Here is a 20,648-nt window from a genome sequence, read left to right on the forward strand (position 1 = left end):
CCCGGCATCGTCTGATGATTCAGACGATTCCCAGGGGATTGCTACAGAAGTGTGGACCTACATCCGGGTCGTCGAGCGCGCTGGGCTCGAGGGCTCGGATGAGTCGGAGGTCTCCGCGAACGAGGGGAACTCCTCTGACTCGTCCGAGGAGGGGAGCGACGGTGACGACAGCGACGGTGATGGCGATGGCGACGGCAGCAGGGGCGACGACAAGGGCGACGACGGCAACGACAGTGGCAACGGCAAGGGCGGCAGCGGCAGTGGCAAGGCCAGTGGTTAGGCACCACTAGCTTAGATGTTAGTATAGTAGTAGAAGTAGTATTATAGAATAATATAGTAGTAGTTAGTAGTATAGTGTAGTGGAATGTAATGTATTAGTGTAATGTACTGAACAGTGAGAAGAAATCAACTCATAATGAGTTGGTTTTTAAGTTTGTGAAAATACTTCCCCTCCTTATATAATGCAGAAGACTTCTCCTCGTTTGGTGCGCGTTTGTTGCTTTTCCTCCGTTTCCTTTGCGATTAGCTGATCGACTGTATTTGCGTTTAGAGTAACCGAGTCCTTTTGAGCCGCCTCGGCGTTTCAGATATAACAGCCGAGTGATCACGGGTGACATCGGCGTTTTACAAGTAACAACCGAGTTATACTGAGCCACGTTGGTGTTTTAGAGGTAACAGCCGAGTGAAGACCAGTGACGTCAGCGTTAGACCAGTGACTTCAGCGTTTTAGAAATAACAACTGAGTTATATCGAGTCACGTCGGCGTTTTAGAAGTAACAGCTGAGTGAAGACCTGTGACGTCAGCGTTTTAGAAATAACAGCTGAGTTATATCGAGCCACGTCGGCGTTTTAGAAGTAACAGCCAAGTGAAGACCTGTGACGTCAGTGTTTTAGAAATAACGGCTGAGTTATATCGAGCCACATCGGCGTTTTAGCGGTAACTGCCGAGTGAAGACCTGTGACGTCAGTGTTTTAGAAATAACGGCTGAGTTATATCGAGCCACGTCGGCGTTTTAGCGGTAACTGCCGAGTGATGACTGGGCACTTTTAGAATTGGTGCCTGGCCCTGGAAAACCCCATTTGTACCGTGCCGTCGCACACCTCTGCTTTCTGAGCCCTAGCCTTACTTTCCGCTTCCAGACCTCCTCTGCTTCCCTTTGATCTCGCTTCCGCTCAGTTCGCCGGCGGGATTGAGATGGCGGCCAAGCGAAAAAGCCAGAATTCCACCGTCGCGATTATTCCGCCCATCGATCCCAACAGTCAATTGCCTTTCGTAGGTAATCACATGTCTGTTGTTTCCGAGTCAGACCTTCTTCATCTTGTCTCTGTCGGAGTTCTTCCCCCAAAAGAGGTTTGCTCTTGGCGGATCTGTCGTGGGGTTACCGTCCCGACGGAGGATACCCACGAGTCCGTTATTTACGTTCCCTTTCTCATCCGCGGCCTTGCTCTTCCAATTTCTCCTTTCTTTCGTGGTCTCCTTGATTTCTACCATCTAAATCTGAATCATCTGAATCCCAACTCCATTCTGCAAGTTTCTGTTTTTGTTCACTTGTGTGAAGCCTATCTCAGAATTCTGCCGCATTCTGGCTTGTGGAAGTACCTATACCATTGTCGGCCTGGAATGGCCGGAGGCAGCACCAGCTTGTGGGTGGCGCGAGTTTGGAGATGCGCCGTGGGAGGAAGACAGAGTACCTCGACATCCCACTCAAGTATAGCATCAAAGGATGGCGCTTGGAGTGATTTATTGTGGAGAATCATGGCAAGTCTCTGCCCCCTCGGTCAGGGAGACAGCCGGATGTTCGTGCTCCGAGTTGGACTGAATCCCCCACAGACTTGGAGATAGCTGAGGCCAGGGTTCTGCTTGCTGAAGTTGGTTTGTTGAAGGAGAGAGGTTTGACTGCTGAAGCTGTAGTTGCAGACTTTGTTTTTAAGAACATTCAGCCACTGAAAGACAAAGCATACCCGACTTATTTGTATAGTGGTGTCACTGACTCAACCCGGGTTACCAACAGGAGGATTCCTGCTATGGATTTGGTAAGCCGGCTGGAGATGATCCTTAGAGGCAAAGTGTCGAACATTGGTGCTCCTGTTGCATATTCTACCTGGAATTAGCCACCTTCCAGGACCTTTTTCAGTTTTGTGTCCCATCGTCCTGCTAGCGACAGTGGCCTGGGTCTTAGAGTGCGACCCTCTCCCAAAGAAGTCGAGGCTCTAGTTGCTTCACTTGGTGATCTCCCCCACGATGAGAGGCAAGTTCACTTTGAGATGCCTATAAACCCGAGTGATGCGGAGATAAGTGCCATGCTGGACATGTTAGCTGAGGATTCATCTGACTCCGTCCCTGCTGAAACTATAGCTATTGCAACTATCCCCGAGCCTGAAAAGACATTGACTGCTCAACAATCTGATGGTGCTCGCCCAAAGCGCCTTCGCCAGGCCAATCATCCAACTGCTCATGCCGAGGGGAAGAAGAAGAAAAAGAGGAGGCTTCGGCGAGTGTCATGTTTGAATCAGGATACCGGCCCTTCTGCTCCTGCTGCTGAGGAAGTGCCAGTGGAAATTTTTACTAGAGCTGACCCCAATGGGTGTGACCCTGTTGACGCTGACCCCAATGGGTGTAATCCGGCCAGAGCTGATCCCAATGGGTGTGACCTTGATGATGCTGATCCCAATGGGTGCAATCTGGCCAGAGCTGACCCCCATGGGTGTGCTGTTCGTATTGTTGACGAGGATGAGGAAGAAGAGGAGGAAATCCCCTTAATTCGGAAAAATAGTCGGTGCTACCTGGTCAGTGGGGGAGTAGTGATATTCCTTCTCCAGCCTTGTCTGCACTCATTGGTCTGCAAGAGTTGTCTATAGCAAATTTTGATGAGGCTCTCGAGGATATGGTTCCTGAGGATCTGCTGTCCGAGCCAACAGATGGTGGTATGATGGACGTTTGTACTGACATTCCGGCTGTGGGGTTAGAGTCATCCCGAGCAGCGTCTCGGGCCTCATCGACCTTGGAGTGCGGTCTTCAGAGTCAAGAAGCTGGTCTAGGTTGCTCTATTCCCATGGAGGTAACTGAGAATCCTTCAGCCTTGGAGGTGGCTGTTGTAGAGGACTCGGTCCCCTAGGATGGTGCCAGCGATTACCCAGCCCCCGAGGGTGTTGCCGGCAATGATCCGGCTCGGGTGGGTAGTGTGAGCTACGACCCAGCCCCCGAGGGTGCTGCCGGTGATGATCCGGCTCCGATGGGCAATGTAGGCTGCGACCTAACCCCCGAGGGTGTCCGAGCGGGCTCCTCTTCTCATACCTCCATGGATGTCAGTCGGGTCTTCTCCTCCACATTCTGATTGCATGGCCGCAACACGTGCTTTAAATCAGGAAGTCGCCTTAGAGACCGACACACCCAACGCTAGAGTTTCGATTCCTGCTGGTGATGTTGAGTTTATCCCCAATGATGCTCTTCAGATTGCCTTGGCTGACATTCCCTCATCGAGTCACCAACTGGTTTCTCATGATTTGGGGCTTCCTTCATTCTTCTCCAATCTTCAGGTAACTTGGTTATTCCTGATCTAGCTATACTTCGAGCGAAATATTGTCTTTGCACTCACCTGTTTTCAATACCAGGCTTTGGTTGACGAGATGGCTGATCAGCTGAGATCACAAGGTGCTTCTGTTCCAGAAAGAGCTTTATCTCTGATGCATTGGAATCCAGTGCTACTTCAGCGGCGGGTATCTGAGTTGGAGATGACAAATGCTGGTTAGTGCCTTTGTTTCCTCTTTGGCTACTTGATTGATCTGCTTTTTACTGAGTATCCTTCATCGACCATTTCTTGCTAGATATGATCCGACGATATTCTGAGCTCGAGGAGAAGTACTCTCAAGGTCAGATGGACCTGGCTCGAGTTTCTGCTTCTTTAGACGACGCCAACTTATTGAATTCCTCTCTCAGTACTCAGCTTGACTATGAAAGGGTGGCTAACGAAGTAAGTTTACTTTGACTTCTTCTGCTGTGTTCTTACTGCCCACTGGGTATTTGAGAGCTGACTCTTGTCTGCAGGAGGAAAAACGTGCCCTTGCAGCTTCTCGCGATAACCTTGATAGGTTGTATCGCGATGCCAACAATTCTTTGACTATCTTGGAGAGGAGCCATCGCTTTACCATGGCAGACTTGGATAATCATCGTTACAAGCTACAAGAGTCCCTGGATGAACTCATTCGTGTTAGGCAATTGGTGTCAGGCAAAGATTCTGTCATCAAGGATATGCGTGCTTCCAAAAGATCAGTCGTCCAGGAGCTAGAAGCTGCTCGGCTGGCTGTTAAGGCTGCTGAAGACACTTCTACCACCTTGAGGGCTCAGCGCGACAAGGCTATGGACAAAGCCATTCACGCGGGGCAGATCTTGATGAAAAGGCCGGGTGTGACTGTTCCTGATGATATAATTGATGATGTCAACGCTGCTCCTGACTCTTCGAGTCGCCCTTCTTCATCAGTTGCTCCTGAGAAAAACATTACTAAGTAGAAACACTGAATGCATTGTGTATGTGGTCAATGTACTCAAATGTTCTATTAGGAAAATGTTCTCGGTACTGAACGCTATTATTTTTCTGTTGTTTGAATTCAACAGCCGTTATGATTGCAGAAATAAGTGCAGTGTGATGGTTTTGAAACTTCTCCCTATTTCGCGGGGCATAGAGATCGCCCTAAGACAAGCAATTCACAAACGTGCTTATGCTGAATCGAGTAGTCGCGAGCATGTCATGCTGATTTAAGTTACTACTAACTTAACCAACTGCTCCGTCGGTAGGGTCTAGTGGTCACCCTGAGTTAAGTAAACGTGGGCATGTCACATCGCCCTAAGTCATTACCAACTTAAGTCGATTGCTCCATTAGTAGGGCATAGTGGTCACCCTGGGTTAAGTAAGCGTGAGCATGTCACACCGTCTTAAGTCATTGCCGACTTAAGCTGATTGCTCCATTCGTAGGGTATAGTGGTCACCCTGGGTTAAGTAAGCGCGGGCATGTTACACCGTCTTAAGTCGTTGTCGACTTAAGCCGATTGCTCCGTTTGCACGGTATAGTGGTCACCCTGGGTTAAGTAAGCGCGGGCATGTTACATCGTCTTAAGTCGTTGTCGACTTAAGCCAATTGCTCCGTTTGCAGGGTATAGTGGTCACCCTGAGTCAAGTAAGCATGCAAATTGGCAATAAACAATTCGAGTGCCTTTGAGAATGAAGTCATTTTATTGATGGTGTATCTCCCAATTACAGAATACAATGCCGTCCCAATAGCTTTTCAAATCTAGCTAGGGGTAAAACTTCCTGAGATGCTCTATATTCCATGAGTTCCCTATTTCCGTGCCATCCATTTGAGTAAGACGATATGATCCAGGCCGGGTGACTTCCGCTACTATGAATGGTCCTTCCCATAGTGACGACAATTTGTGTCGTCCCTCCCCCGCTAGAATTCGGCGGAGGACAAGATCTCCCACTGCAAAGGATCGATGCCGTGTGGACTTATCATGGTAGCGCCTTAGAGTCTGTTGGTATCTGGCTGACTGAATCACTATATTCAACCGTTCTTCTTCTAGTATATCAACATCCTCCAGCCTAGTAGCTTTAGCTTCAGATATGTTTTCGAAGATCAATCTTGGTGCCCCAAACTTGAGATCAGCAGGTAGCACTGCCTCCGAACCATAAACCATGAAGAAGGGAGTGTTTCCATGCAAAGCTCGGCTGGGTTGAGTTCTTAGGCTCCAGACCACATATGGAAACTCTCTGATCCACTTTCCTGCGAACTTTTCATTCTTGTCGAAGACTTTCTTTCTGAGTGCTTCCAGTATCATTCTGTTGGCTCTTTCTACCTGCCCGCTGGCTCTTGGGTGTGCCACTGATGCATATTTGATCTAGATGCATTTTTGTTCACAGAAATCAAAGAACTCCGAGCTAGTAAAATTGGACCCCAGGTCGGTTATGATGCTGTTCGGTATCCCGAACCTGAATATTATGTCTTGTATGAATTCTACTGCCTTAACTGAAGTCAGAGAAGCAATGGGCTTGAACTCTATCCACTTAGTGAATTTGTCGATAGCGACCAGTACATGAGTGCATCCTCCTTGAGCCTTCTTGAAGGGTCCAATCATATCCAGTCCCCAGCACGCGAACGACCAAGTTACAGGTATGGTTTGCAGTTGCTGTGCTGGTAAATGCTGCTGTTTTGATAAGTATTGACAAGCTTCGCACCTCTGGACTAACTCGGCTGCATCACTCTTTGCCGTTGGCCAGTAGAAACCAGACCTGAAGACCCTCCCAACTAGAGTCCTGGATGCTACGTGTATCCCATATTGCCCAGCATGGACCTCATCTAGCAGTTGCTTCCCAGTAGCTGAAAGAATGCATTTCATGAGGACTCCTGTCGTGCCCCTTCTGTATAGTGTTTCCCCAATGAGGGTGTAGTGAGTTGACTGTCTTGCGATGCGCTCTGCTGCATTTTTGTCATCTGGCTCCTCCTCATTCTTTATGTATCTGATGATTGGCTCCCTCCAGTCATCAGAATCTGACTCTGGTTGGCTCAGAATATTGCATTCTTCTACCCGATCTAGTGAAATGCTCGGGCGCAGTACTTCTTGGACGAAAACTCCAGGCGGAACCTGAGTCCGGCTGGATCCTAGCTTTGACAATGCATCAGCTGGCGTGTTGCGGTCTCTCTCCACATGATGAAATTCCAAACCTTCGAACTTGTCTTCTAGCTTTTGGACAGCAGTGCAGTATTTCCCCATGGATTCATTCGAGCAATCCCACTCTTTGTTTATCTGACTTATGACCACCAGAGAATCCCTATATACCACCAGTCTCTTAATGCCCAGTGATATGGCAATGTTCAATCCATGAATCAAAGCTTCGTATTCTGCTGCATTATTGGACGCTGAGAATAACAACCGAAGAGCATATTTGAGTTGTTCACCTCCAGGTGCAATGAAGAGGATCCCTGCGCCTGCCCCCTGCAGCTTCAACGAGCCATCGAAATACATTCGCCATACTTCTGTGGTTTTCGGGTTATCTGGCACTTGTTGCTCGGTCCATTCTGATATGAAGTCAACTAGTGCTTGAGTCTTGATTGCAGTACGAGGTCGAAACTCAATGTCATGAGCTCCCAGCTCGCAGGCCCACTTGGCTATTATTCCGATGGCTTCTTTATTGTGGAGAATACCCCCTATTGGAAATCCAGTGACCACTATGACTTTGTGATCGTCGAAGTAGTGACGGAGCTTGCGTGCAGTTAGAAGTACTGCATACAATAGTTTCTGAACTTGAGGATATTTCTTCTTCGAGTGACCTAGGACTTCACTGATGAAATAGACAGGATGTTGTACTGGGTATGCGTGTCCTTCTTTTGCTTGCTTGACTACTAACGCAGTGCTCACCACGTGAGTGTGCAAGAGATGTATAACAACAGATCTTCAGTCGGTTGACTCGGCGTGACTCGACGCGGCGGTTTCAGCACTGGTGGTGTTGTCAGGAATTTCTTCAGTGCGTCTAGAGCTTCCTGAGCCTCTGAAGTCCACTGGAAATTGTCTACCTTCTTGAGCAACTTGTAGAACGGTAGGCCTTTTTCTCCCCGCCTTGATATGAATCTGCTTAGGGCTGCCATGCATCCGGTAAGTCTTTGTACTTTCTTCTGTGATCGTGGTGCTTCCATTCTTAGGATAGCCTCGATATTTTCTGGATTAGCTTCAATTCCACGGTGGCTGACAATAAACCCGAGCAATTTCCCCGTTGGTACTCCAAAGACACACTTTTCAGGATTAAGCTTCCATCGATATCGCCGCAAACTGTTGAAGACTAGTTGTAAATCTTCAATGAAATTTTCTGAGTTTTCTGTCTTGATCACCACATCATCCACATAAGCTTCCACACGCTTGCCCCAGTGGTCGGCTAAGCATGTCTGAATAGCCCTCTGGTAAGTCGCTCCAGCGTTTTTAAGGCCAAATGGCATGGAGGTATAGCAGAAGGCTCCGAACAGGATGATGAATGTTGTTTTTTCCTCGTCTTCTTTTGCCAAGCTGATCTGATGATATACGGAATAGCAATCTAAGAAAGACAACATAGAACACCCGACAGTTGAGTCTACCACCTGGTCTATTCTAAGAAGTCCGAAGGGATCCTTCGGACAATGTTTGTTGAGATCCATATAGTCGACGCACATGCGCCAATCCACTTTATTATTTTTGAGTACAAGAACATGATTTGCCAACCACTCGGGATGTAACACTTCTCTAATGAATCTGGCCGCGACCAAGCGAGCTAGCTCTGCACGGATGGCTTCTCTCTTGTCCGGCTTGAAATGACGTAATTTTTGTCAGATCGGCCTCGCCTGGGGGTAGACCTTTAGTTTGTGCTCGGCCAGTTCTCTCGGGACTCCCGGCATATCCGCAGGTTGCCATGCGAATACGTCTCGGTTATCTTGCAGAAACTGGACGAGCGTGCCTTCCTATTTGTCATCCAGGCTAGAACTAATGATGGCGGTCTTGCGCTCATCGGCGAACCCGAGGTTGATTCTCTTGGTTTCTTCGGTCGGCCGCATAGAAGTCACGGCTTGAGCTTCATTCGCGGGTACCGTGAGGTCTTCCTCAGGCTTTGAGTTCGCCTGCGCAGAAGAAGTCGTCGATGGTTTGGTGGTGAGGGCCGCCTGAATGGCCACTCGAAAACACTCTGCGGCGCCTTGGAAGTCAGCGCGCACAGTTATGATTCCTTGTGGTCCTGACATCTTCAATATCATGTACGTATAATGTGGAATGGCCATGAACTTCACCAATCCAGGCCTGTCGATGATGGCATTGTACCCGCAGTCGAAGTTTGCTACCTCGAACCTCAGGAACTCGGTTCTGTAGTTTTCTAGAGTTCCAAAGGTGACCGGCATGTAGATGTGTCCCAGTGGACATTCTCCTTCAGTCGGCACGATGCCGAAGAAAGGAGTGTCCGACTCATGGAGCTCTTTGAGAGGAACTCCCAAGCCTTGGAGTGTCCGGGGAAAGGTGACGTTGATGCTGCTTCCCCTGTCCACTAATACCTTCTTTACCCTGCTTTCTCGGATCACCGGATCGACGAGGAGCGGGTACTTGCCCGGGTGGTCGAAGTTGAGCCACTGATCCGCCCGAGTGAAGGTGATCGGGTGCTTGGACCATCGATACGGGGCGGGAGGACCAATGGTCGCCACCAGTATTTGACGGTCGTTGAGTTTTTGTTGCCTCTTGCTTTCTTGCGACCCATGCCCGCCGAAGATGACGTTGACTTCTCCGTCGACGCGCGAGAATGCTCCGCCTCCTCCCCCCTCCTGTTGTTGGGGTTGTCAATGTTCTCTAGGTCCTCCTCATGGTGGGGGAGGTGGCAGAGGTTGGAAGGGTCGGCCGTTCCCCACGGAGTGCTTGAAGTCTCTACAGTTCCGAAGGGTGTGGCACATGTCCTTGTGGTATGGGCACTGGGCGTCGAGGATGTCGTCCAGCGTGCGTTCGCCTCCGCGAGGTCCTCCTCGGGCGCGAGAGGCGGGTGGTCCGGCAGCGTGGACTTCTTCACGAGGCCTCTTCTCCCAACGTTTGTCGGATTGTTGGTTTGTGTCGCGTCGCGGTGCCGCTGGTGCAGGCTTTGCTCCTCCGATGAGGTCCTGAGCTCGTTCGTCCACGGTGATGTAGAGGTCGGCGTCCCGGAACAGCTGCTCAGAGGTAGTCGGCGCCTTCTGCAGTATGGCTCGAACGAAGGCCGAGTCATTAGATCCCCGGTAGAAGTCCTTGATCACTGCCGCTTCTGCGACCTCGGGGATACGATTTCTCATGGTCTGAAATCTTTTGGGGTATGACCGGAGAGTCTCATCCCCTCGGCGTTTGATGGATTTGAGGTCCCATGGCTGCGCCGATTTTGTCAGAGAGGGATTGGAAGTTGGCGGTGAAGCGCCGACTGAAGTCGCTCCAGTCGTCGATGCAGTGTCGGGGTAGGTGTCGCAGCCATTGCAGTGCATCCTGCCCGAGGACGATAGGCAAGTATGCGGTCATCACATCTTCGGTTGCCCCAACAGCTCGAGCGGCGGTGGTGTAGACGGCCAACCAGCCTCCCGGATCCTGCTTAGGCTCGTACTTGTCAAAGTTGGAGACTTTGAAGTTAGGGGGCCATTGAATGGCCCTGAGGCGTGGAGTGAGTGCCGATACTCCACACGTGTCCTCCTGTCGTCGATGATGATGTCTGTCCCAGGGAGGGGAGTTGTCGTCGTGGTGTCTAGACCGTCCCCGGGTCGTGCCACCAGTCGAAGCCATTGCCCACTCGGTCCTAGTGGCCTGACTCCGCACAGGGATGCCGTGATCCCGGTCATATTCTTCTCAGCACCAGATCTCGTTCTCGTGTCGTCGTTCGTGCGAGGCGTTGATGGAGCTCTGTGCATCTCGCCGACTGTTGATGGTGTGTCGCAGATCACTTGGTGGATGAGCGAGAGGTAGAAGGTGATTAGCTGCCCGAGTGAACAGTCGCCGATAGCCCTCAGCGTCCGGAGTCCGGGGGAGGCCATCGGCTATCCGAGCCAATACCCCACCGACCTCACTCGGTGTGTTCATGGCTCGGGCGAAGTTGGGGTTCAGGTTTCGTCCGAAAAGTGGATTCTCTCGGCGTTGTCTCGCTTCCTGCTCAGCCTGCTCTTGAGCTTGCCGACGATCACGTCGTCGAGAATTCCTCCTTTCCCTGAAGACCCGCTCTTCTAGAGTTTCTCCCATCTTCGAGACCTCATCTTGTGACACGGGCTGAGCCAGGTCCCGCTCTCTAGCTTCGTGATGTCGCCAAACGTTTCAGCGTCGGTTCCTTTGTCGGCGAGATTCCCGCTGAAGAGGTTCTTCTCCTGGCGCGGTTGGTTCATCATCGGAGATGGGAGTTGATTCCACTCTTCCTCCGATGAAGAGGACGTCGGGGTAGAACGGAACCGTTGTAGTGACGAGCCTCTTTCTGTTCTCCTTTGAGGGCGGAGGTACCAGAAGAGCAGTTTGACGATTCTTGACCTTGTTCGCCTCTTTTCTCCTAGTGATTTGTGTCCACGCCTCTGTGGAAGAGGTGGACAATGGAGTTCTTCGGGTTGACGGATCCTCTTCCCCTGGCTTGCAGGATGGAGTCTTTGTTTGGGGCGCCAGAGGTTGCGCTTTTTCCTGCTTCACTCCGGCTTTTCCAGAGTTTGTTGAGGAAGGCTCTCTCTTCGGTGGATCTGCGATGCGATGCAGAGTTCCTTCTTCATCTGCCACGGATGAGATGGTTCCGAAGCAGAATGTGGACCCGGGGCGGAGGACGATCTTATGTTGGAAAGTGATGGCCATTGACCTAGCTTGGATCAGTGACACACCCCCTACCTAGTGCGCCAGCTGTCGGTGTTTTGGGTCCGACCGCGCACCCGGGGTTGCCCCTCGAGGTGCTTTTTGGAGTAGGACGGTGTTGTCGATTGTAGCTCGATGGTTCGCGCTAGATGCACGAGAGACAGTGGACAATTTTGTACAGGTTCGGGTCGCTTTGAGATGCGTAACACCCTACGTCCTAGCGTGAATACTTTGTGTGGTGGGTTACAAGGAGGTTCTCTAGTATCGAGGATGTTAGAGAACTGGGTGGATGGCTAAGTAGTGAGAGTTGTTTTTGAGGGGATGCCCCCTAGGCCTTATATACTCGACCGTGAGGCATTACATGTGGATATGATAACAACGTGAGCCTAAGTTATAGTGAACCGACTGAGCCTATCTTCCTATAATTCTGCCGACCTATCTCCGCTCTGTTCCGATGTACGAGGCCCCTACGCGGGAAGGTCGGATCCTTGTTGCGGTTGCCGTTCAAACTCATCGAGCCGTCTGGGCCTGTGTCGATCCAATCTTGTGTCAATCCATTTTAGCGGGCGCGCCTCCCCAGGCCCACGAAGGGATGACCTTGCGAATTATTGGGCCCGCAGGCTTTTCGCGAGGTCTTTTAGCCTTCCAGTGGACCCTGGGGATATCTGTCCCCCACAATTAAGCATATGCCTTTTTAATGCTCAAACATTCATTTGTTCTTTATATCGATACTCATGAGCTCTAGAGTTGTAATTAACTATATGATTGAATTCTTGAATGACAAGTTGAATACAGAAACTTATTAAGAACAACTAATAATATATTTCACATCCACGACCTTTAGAGAAATATCTTTTTAAATTTAATTGTGTTCTGTTGTTGTTCTTTTAAAAATTTCGATAAATACATAATCATCATTATTAAATATAAAAAATATGTACAATTTTAGTGCACTGGACGTGTTTGGATGTAAAGCATTTCAAAACCATGGTTTTGGAATACTACGGGTTTAAAATGTCAAGATACAACTGTAGTATTTTTTACATTACTCTTAGTAACATGTGTTCGAAGACAAAGTATGTCAAACCATGGTATTTAGTATACATGTGCAAGGCTAGTTATACACAAAAAAAACTTTAGGTTAAAGTTTTAAATACTTTAAAATATCATGGTATCTACAAAAATATAGTATTTAAAACATAGTTATTTTACCGTGCAGCCAAACACCTTTTTGGCAAGAATTAATATGATATTCACTAATACCATAGTTTTGCTCAAAACTCCAATATGCTTTGTTTCCAAACACCCTTATGGATTGTTCGTTTTACCGTTAATCCATGTAGATTGTTTGATATTGAGTCGGTTTAAATCTATAGTCTAAATTTATTTCAAATCCACTATAAGTCATATAAAATTAGAATAACCGAATAAGATTCGGTTTGGTCACATGCATGAGAAGAGTTTGAGACACATCACCCAATACCCAAACAAGACTGCTCTGTGCTCTCCCACCGTGCCCCCAGTCCCACAAGCCAAGCAACAGTTGGATCACTGACATCCGCGACCTCGTCGCAGGGCCCACACTACATGACCGACAGCTCGCGGGTTGTGCCCGCCAGCCTACCAGAAGCGTTTCCGGCAGCGAGGTTTCCTCCCATCGATCTGTACGCCCTCCCCACCGGTGGGTCGCGCACCTCCACCAACCTACCTTCCCGCCCCGCCCGTCGCCGTCGACGACTCGCCGTCCGTTTCCGCCCTCCAAAACCCTACTACCTCTTACCTTCCAGCCCCGCGTCCTCCATGGCCACCAACGGCAGCTCTCCGGTACGCGCGCCAAGGCCCAGCATGTGTCTATTTCCGTTTTAGATTTGATGGTGTTTTGGTTGATAATTTTTTGTTGGGGTGTGGATTTTGCAGAGGGTTCGGGACACGGAGAGCAGTCTGGAGAAGGTGAAGCGGCAGCTGTCATCGGGGTCTGGGAGGTACCTGCTGCAAGGGCCCCTGCTCAAGCGATCTGAGACGGTATGGCAATTCCTGGCCCAGGTCAAGTCGTTCATATGGTGATGGATCGTATTTGTTTAATTAGGCTTGTGAAGATTTGAACTTGGTGCTAGATTTTGCTAAGCATAGGTCCGAGGCGTTGAAGGGTTCAGCTTTGGCGCTGAATTTTGGTGTTACTATGGGTTGATTATGTAGTAGTAACTGATATGGTTGGTTGTGGTGGCTTCTTTGGGTATGGAGTTTTAGTGTGTTTTTGTAATTGTCTTGGAATGAATTGTGTTTTGCTCATAATCTTGTATTATGATTTTGGGTTCTGGCAGGGACCTTTTTTGTCCTAGCCCTAGGAATAGTAGAATTGGTTGAAATATGTGCTGTTAATATAGAGGATATATCGTTAGATTGTGATGGGGGGAAGCCGGAAGCGTGAATGGTTGGGATGGCTACACATTGCATAGGAACTCTTTTGGAAAGTAGTTGCATGATCGTAGTGAACATAGTTTTTTCATTTCTTGATTAGGTTGTCCTTATTAGTCTTATCTAACTATTGCATCCTCCAAACTCTTATGACCTTTCAAGCAGTTACGGAAATGGAATGAGCGTTGGGTCATATTGGACCCGACATCAGGAAAGATGGAATACAAGTATGGAACCTTGCCTATTTAATAACCGGGATTGCCAAGTAAATTACAAGTACCTAACAGAAGTCACTGATGTATCGGTGCAGACTCCGGAGAAATGAAACTGCCATTAAGGGGACCATTCTGTTTGACGCCTCGAGCACCATTACTTTATCTCCTGTGAACTTTCAGTAAGATTGCCTCATGAACATAACCTTTCTTTAGTACATCGTACCTAAATTTTTAGCGTTATAACCTAAATTATTGCTCAACTTTTTGCAGAGGGATGCCAAAATATAATGGCTGCTGCTTCTGTATCCTATTTTCCTATATTTTGGTTAAAAAGATTGTTTCAGAAAGAGTTTCTTAAATAGTTATATTTAGAGGAATCACATGTTTTAAGGTTGTGCTGTTCCTTTACTGTATTTAGACATCGGAACTCCTCAAAAGAAGGATTACTTTCTTTGTGCTGAAACTCCTGGTGCTGCGAAAGCTTGGGTATCTACATTACAGTAAGCTTTCTGATCCCTGACCTGTCAGTACATTCCACTGCGTTGCGTGCTTCACACTTCTGTCTGTTGTATATTAATAGGCAAGGTACCTAGCAAACGTTTATATTAGTGCAATAATGCAGAATTGCAGACTCCAATTAGAGAGTGGAGTGTTTTCCATTTGGTAACTGAATCCTAGCAGTGTTTCAGTTGAAACTACTGTTTCTAATTCCAACTATGCAGATCTAAAAGGATGTGATCTACTTCAATGTTGATATGACAAAACACGATGTGAGCCTTCATGCTTAGACTAGGGATTCTCTATTTCAGTACTCTTAATAATAAAATAACCTGAAGGACCCTTCGATGCGATCAGATTTACGTGTTGTGGTGAAATCTATTTATTCTTTTCAGCTACACATGCTTCACCTTACTAGTTCCTAATCAGTATTGTAGTATTATGGGGAACTATACTTTGCATGATTTAAGCTACTCAATGTTGAGTTCTATCCCTGTGGCTGCATCCTGACAACATTGGAGTCATTCTCATTGCTGCATCATGACTAGTTCTTTGTTGTTATTAAACAGTGCAACTCAGTTAGTCTTACGAGCTCATAAAGAGGCAGTAAATTCTTTGGCTGGGAATGGCTCTCCAGCTACATTAGGCACAGTTGCTACTGCAGTTGCTAATGCTAATGCAACAGCCATGGAGGCTACCAAGGAGATAGAAGCTGCACTAAAGGTTTCAATGAGGGCAGCTCTTGGGTTGGATACAAATAACTCCAACGAGGGCCAACTTGATGACCTAACAATCATGAAGGTCTGCATTCATCTCTTGATGATTTTCACTTCATTTTTTTTTCTAAAAATACTATCGTGGAGCTTTTTCAGATCAGTTTTAACTTTTAAATGATAGGTTATGATAGAATCCACATTTAGTTGCAGCCCCAGAAATATAGCTGCTTAGTGGTTAGAAGTTTACTTTTATGGCAATTATGTTACTACACATGCATCATTTCTTCAGTATTTTGATACCATTACGTGTGAGTTGAGAACTTGAGATGCCTGAGACAAAATACAATGCACTCAGGGAAAATTTGTCACTGGAAGAACAGAATGCTCCATGCTGTTATATTCAGTTGAATTTGGCTTCTTTGGGAAGCTAAAAATGTTTTTGTGTCTCGCCCTTCCTATTATTTGCTTCTTTAGTAGTTTCATGATTTACATTGCCAAACTTTTTTTCAGATGTATTTGTGCAGTGATAAACACATATTACTGCAAGAGTCATGACTAGGGGTGACAATGGGCTCTAAATTTTACACTATAACATTTAAGGATCGGATCGGATTAGGATCGGGCTCTATTTCTATTCATTTTTTAACTAATAATTATTTAGGGCGCTGCCATTTTGTGAAGAAACATTTGGATTACGATCCATTACCACCCCTAGTCATGACTGAGGCATTCTTAATTTTATCCGTGTGCATGCTTTGTTCAATCTTTATTTCTTTGTTTTTTGCTCTCCCAGGAGACCCTACGAGTGAAAGATGAGGAATTGCAACATTTGGCTAAGGATATTCGTTCCCGAGATGCTACAATAAAGGAAATAGCGGACAAACTAACAGAAACTGCTGAGGCTGCAGAAGCTGCTGCTTCTGCAGCTCATACAATGGATGAACAGAGGCAGCTTTTGTGTTCGGAGATTGAGCGACTAAAACAAGCCTTGGAAAGACAAATAGAACAATCAGTGGTTAAGGTAAATATTTTTATTTGTTAACCCTCTGAATTCATGATGCTAATATGATCTTGTGGACATTGCAGCTTAGACAATCCGAAGAGAAGGTTATCAGCCTGAGCAAAGAGAAGGAGCAGTTGATGAAGGAAAGAGATGCTGCATTTCAGGAGGCTCATATGTGGCGCATTGAACTAGTAAAAGCCAGGGAGCAAGCAGTGATACAGGAAGCAACTATTGCCCGAGCAGAGGAGAAGGCTAGAGTTTCTGAAGCAGATGCCGCAGCTCGGATCAAGGAAGCTGCTGAAAAGTTGCATACTGTTGAGAAAGAAAAGGAGGAGCTTCTAGCCCTGGTTGGTGTTCTCCAATCACAAGTCCTGAGGTTTCTTCTCACTCCTACGACATATATACAGTTAAAATGTGTAATGTGCATGGGTTTACATCGTGCTGTCTAATGACCAAAACACAAATTCACTGATGCAGAGAGCAGAGCAGCACAAAGCAAGTATGCGAGGAGAGGTCTGAATCATGCTCAGGCGCCGATAATTCACCTCTGTTGACAAAGCATGTTGACGCATCAGACGATGATGTGGACAAAGCCTGCGTAAGTGACTCTAGATCGGTCCCGGTTTCGAGCGATAGCACTGAGGTCCAGCTGGCTGTGGATGGGGTGGACATCCGTCCTGTTGGCGATGCAGAGTGGAGTAGCTTCCAGCAGCCAGAAGCGCTGATCGCTGATGTCCGGGAGGTCTCCCCAGAGGCGGACGGCGGCAGCTTGGATATTCCTGTGGTCAATCCCCCACCAGTCAGTGATCATATCCAGGGAGGCGGCGGCGCAACCCATCCCTGAAGGCCTGAGGTTGCTGCTACCTTCCGAGATTGGTGTGGTTGCTGAGAACCCAATAGATAGGGATGTCTAAATCTGGAGAGAAGTGCCGTTGAGAGTGTATGCGGATTGTATGTCCATTGTATTCGGAGTATAAGACCGAATAAAAAGATCGCAGCTGTGTTTGGCTGTGGGATTGTAAAAAACTTTTAGCGCTACACCTCAACAGGACTGGGCCCTCTTGGGCTACCGGCCGGCACTGCCCTGCTGCTCGTACTCCTGCTGACTTGGAAAAACATCAGGCAGCAAGCTAGGCGAGATGTTGCTTTTATCTCTTGGGACAGTTCACTAGTGAAAGGTGAGCCCTCTCTGTCATGATAGCCTCGAAACCAACTTCAGAAGCATCTGGATGCCGAGCTGTAATGGAGAGCAGCAATATCACTGTTCTCCAACCCATCTGTGACTGCATTTGCTTTGACGAGCCGTGCAACCTCCTGTGTGATGTTCTCACAGTATGCACCTGCTACGCGTGCATCGAGTTTGAGAAACTAATTGCAATGACCTGAGTAATTCATCGGCAAGATTCTCCTTGTACGGTAGTAACCTTCTAGAGCAAGAATGTGCATGGACGACAAGGGGCAGTTGATAGGAAAAGCACTCTTCGATAGAAGATTTGCAAGCTCCTCAAAGACATTCCTGCAGGTCAGATTGGCATACATCTCCACCATAAAAAAATTTTCTGGCGACAAAAGTCTACAAGAGCTTCCATTGCAACCTCCTGCTGATGATATGTTGCTCCAAAACGAGGTTGTGCAAGCCTTATAATTATACAAGAAAAAAGGCCTCAAACTGCAGCTTCAGCTCATTCCGTAGGTGATGATAAAGGTTCAATGCATTCTTCATTTTCTTTTTCTTCTTTTCTATGTGACTTGATGGAGGAAACGGATTCCTCCTTGTACTTGTCGCTTGACTCCTTTGATGGAGTCTGTTTCTCGTTCTTCCTTCCCGAGGCTTCTGGCTTATCGCCGGTGACTATCTCCCTCTTGACGTGATCTCCCGACATCACTTCGAGTTGTTAGACTCTTAATGAAGCACCGGGTTCTGATACCAATTGAAAGTCGCTTTGAGGGGGTGAATATGCGAAACATGAAAATTATAAACTTTGAACACACGCTATGCCCGGGGTTAGGGTTAGAAAGAATTCGAAGTGCGGAAGATAATTCTTCTTGCTATAAGTTGTTCAATCAATGCGGATAACTTTGGGAGCAAACTCAAATCAATATGAGCAAGGAAACTTTTGGAGAGAGGAAAGAGGGGAAACATATCAAGTGGAGATCAACACAAATGAACATGATGATTTGTTTACCGAGGTTCGGTTCCAAAGAACCTAGTCCCCATTGAGGAGGTCACAAAGGCTGGGTATATTTTAACCCTTTCCCTCTCTCAATCGGTCACTTAGATCGGTTGAGTGCTTCTTCTCAATTAAACTGATCACTAAGACCCCGCAAGGATCACCACACGATTATGTGTCTCTTGCTTGCTTTACAACACACTAGAAAGATTTAGAAGGTGAATAAGAAAGCACGATTATGAAAACCAAGCAACAAGAGCAACAAATGAAACACGCATCACACTCTCTCAAGTCACTAATCACTAATGATCACTAGTCACAATTATGGAACTTGGAGAGATTTGGAAGCTTGAATGTGTCTTTTGTTGAAGTGAATGCTCTTGTATTGAATGAGAGTGAATGAGAGGCTTGGACGAAGTGAATGGAGGTGGTTGGAGTTGTATTTATAGCCTCCAACCACTTCCTAACTATTGCTCCTTTTCTGCCGACCGCGGACGGTCCGTGCCCCTAGTCCGGAGGGTCCGCCCCTGCACATCAACAGCTAAAATCGCAACGGTCAGCAGTAACGGCTATATCAACGGCTATAGTGCATTTAATGCGTCGTCAGATGTCAGATAAAGCAATCACGGAAGGTCCGGCCGTGCACCACGAACGGTCCGAGAGGACGCTAAAAATGCATTTATCGAACCCGTCACCTTCGGGTTTTTCTGGTTTTTCAACGACCGGACGGTCCGCGCCTGAGGCCGGACGGTCCACGCTTGGTTTCGGACGATGCTCGCTTCTCCTTCGGACGGTCCATAGTGTAGACTTGTGTTTTTGCAGTGTTCCTGTCCGAGGCTCACCCTGGTGTTGCGGACGGTCCGCTGCAAGGCCCCGGACGGTCCGCGCAAGGGTGTTTTTCCAAAAAACTTCTCCTGTTCAGAATAATCTACGGTATTCCGGACAGTCGACTTGGAATAGTTGTAGATGAACTTATGTACCTGAGAAATGATCAACTAGGCAAACTAGTTAGTCCATAAGGTTTGTGATGGTCGTCAAACACCAAAATCGATTATAGGAAATGTTGAGACCATTTCCCTTTCAGTCCGGCCATCATTGGCCGAGCTTCTTGAGGCGTGTGAGGATCCGAGATTTGAGGCCTTGCTTGATCATTTGTTGGCTTGTTCGAGCTGCCCATTCGCGCGGTGCTGAGCCACGACAGCCCAATCCATAGGGATGTGGTATTCGTCGTAGAACTCTAGTAACATGTTTCCGGTGAACTACGTACCATTGTCTGTTATTATCGAGTTGGGTACTCCAAAACGGTGAATGATGTCGGTGACAAGTTTCACGACCTGTTAGGAGGTGATCTTTGCGAGGGACCATGCTTTGATCCACTTAGAGAATTTGTCGATTGCGACTAAGATGTGGGTGTAGTCCCCAAGGGCCCTTTTGAGAGGTCTGAATAGATCAAGTCTCCAGACGGCAAACGACCAGGTGACAGAGATGGTTTGTAATGCCTACGCAGGCAGATGGGTTTGTCGCGCGTAGTATTGACACCCTTCGCAGGTTCTTACTACCTGATGTGCATCCAACACTGCAGTGGCCAATAGAATCCTAGTTGAAAGGCATTCCCCACGAGGCTTCATGGGGCAGCATGGTGCCCACAGAACCTGCCATGGATATCTTCTAGGAGCTGCTTTCCTTGCTCGATTGGGATGCACAGCTGCCTTATTCCGTTGTGCCCATTCTTATAGAGGTCTTTCCCAATCATGACGAAGGACTAGCCCGCTGAAAGGGAATTAGGCTTACACCTATTTCCTAAATGATTTTGGTGGTTGAATTGCCCAACACAAATAATTGGACTAACTAGTTTGCTCTAGTGCATAAGTTATACAGGTGCCAAAGGTTCACACTTAGCCAATAAAAAGACCAAGAAATGGGTTCAACCAAAAGAGCAAGGGACAACCGAAGGCTGCCCTGGTCTGGCGCACCGGACTGTCCGGTGTGCCACTGGACAGTGTCCAGTGCACCACCGGACAGTGTCCGGTGCACCAGGGGACTCCAAGCCAAACTTCGCACTTTCGGGAATTTTCAGAGGCGCTTCGCTATAATTCACCGGACATGTCCGGTGCACACCGGACAGTGTCCGGTGCTCCAGGGGAGAGCGACTCTGAACTCGCCAGCTTCAGGAATCCGCTCCGCTATAATTCACCGGACATGTCCGGTGCACACCGGACTGTCCGGTGAGCCAGCGGAGCAACGACTACTTCGCGCCAATAGTCGTCTGCAACGCATTAAATGCGCGCCAGCGCGCGCAGAGGAGCA

At 47.9% G+C, this 20,648-nt stretch overlaps 1 protein-coding gene across 1 annotated transcript; it reads left to right on the top strand.

Moving 5' to 3' along the window:
* Positions 1 to 12,937: 12,937 nt before the first annotated feature.
* On the top strand, positions 12,938 to 17,196 carry LOC100284752 (uncharacterized). The gene is made up of 10 exons (NM_001398711.1): positions 12,938 to 13,147; positions 13,241 to 13,345; positions 13,904 to 13,965; positions 14,049 to 14,132; positions 14,224 to 14,255; positions 14,372 to 14,453; positions 15,021 to 15,252; positions 15,961 to 16,188; positions 16,254 to 16,546; positions 16,648 to 17,196. Exons 1-10 carry the CDS (start codon positions 13,124 to 13,126, stop codon positions 17,012 to 17,014), a joined length of 1,509 nt encoding a protein of 502 aa, NP_001385640.1. The 5' UTR covers positions 12,938 to 13,123; the 3' UTR covers positions 17,015 to 17,196.
* Positions 17,197 to 20,648: the final 3,452 nt, after the last annotated feature.

The sequence above is a fragment of the Zea mays genome, chromosome 1 (genome assembly GCF_902167145.1).
Source record: "Zea mays cultivar B73 chromosome 1, Zm-B73-REFERENCE-NAM-5.0, whole genome shotgun sequence".
Classification (NCBI taxonomy): domain Eukaryota; kingdom Viridiplantae; phylum Streptophyta; class Magnoliopsida; order Poales; family Poaceae; genus Zea; species Zea mays.

Bases quoted from the DNA above. Each gene is read 5' to 3' on its own strand.
- LOC100284752 (NM_001398711.1), top strand. From the start codon at position 13,124: ATGGCCACCAACGGCAGCTCTCCG. The intron at 13,346-13,903 runs GTATGGCAATTC...CCTTTCAAGCAG, and splicing joins TGCTCAAGCGATCTGAGACG to TTACGGAAATGGAATGAGCG. The intron at 13,966-14,048 runs GTATGGAACCTT...GTATCGGTGCAG, and splicing joins TCAGGAAAGATGGAATACAA to ACTCCGGAGAAATGAAACTG.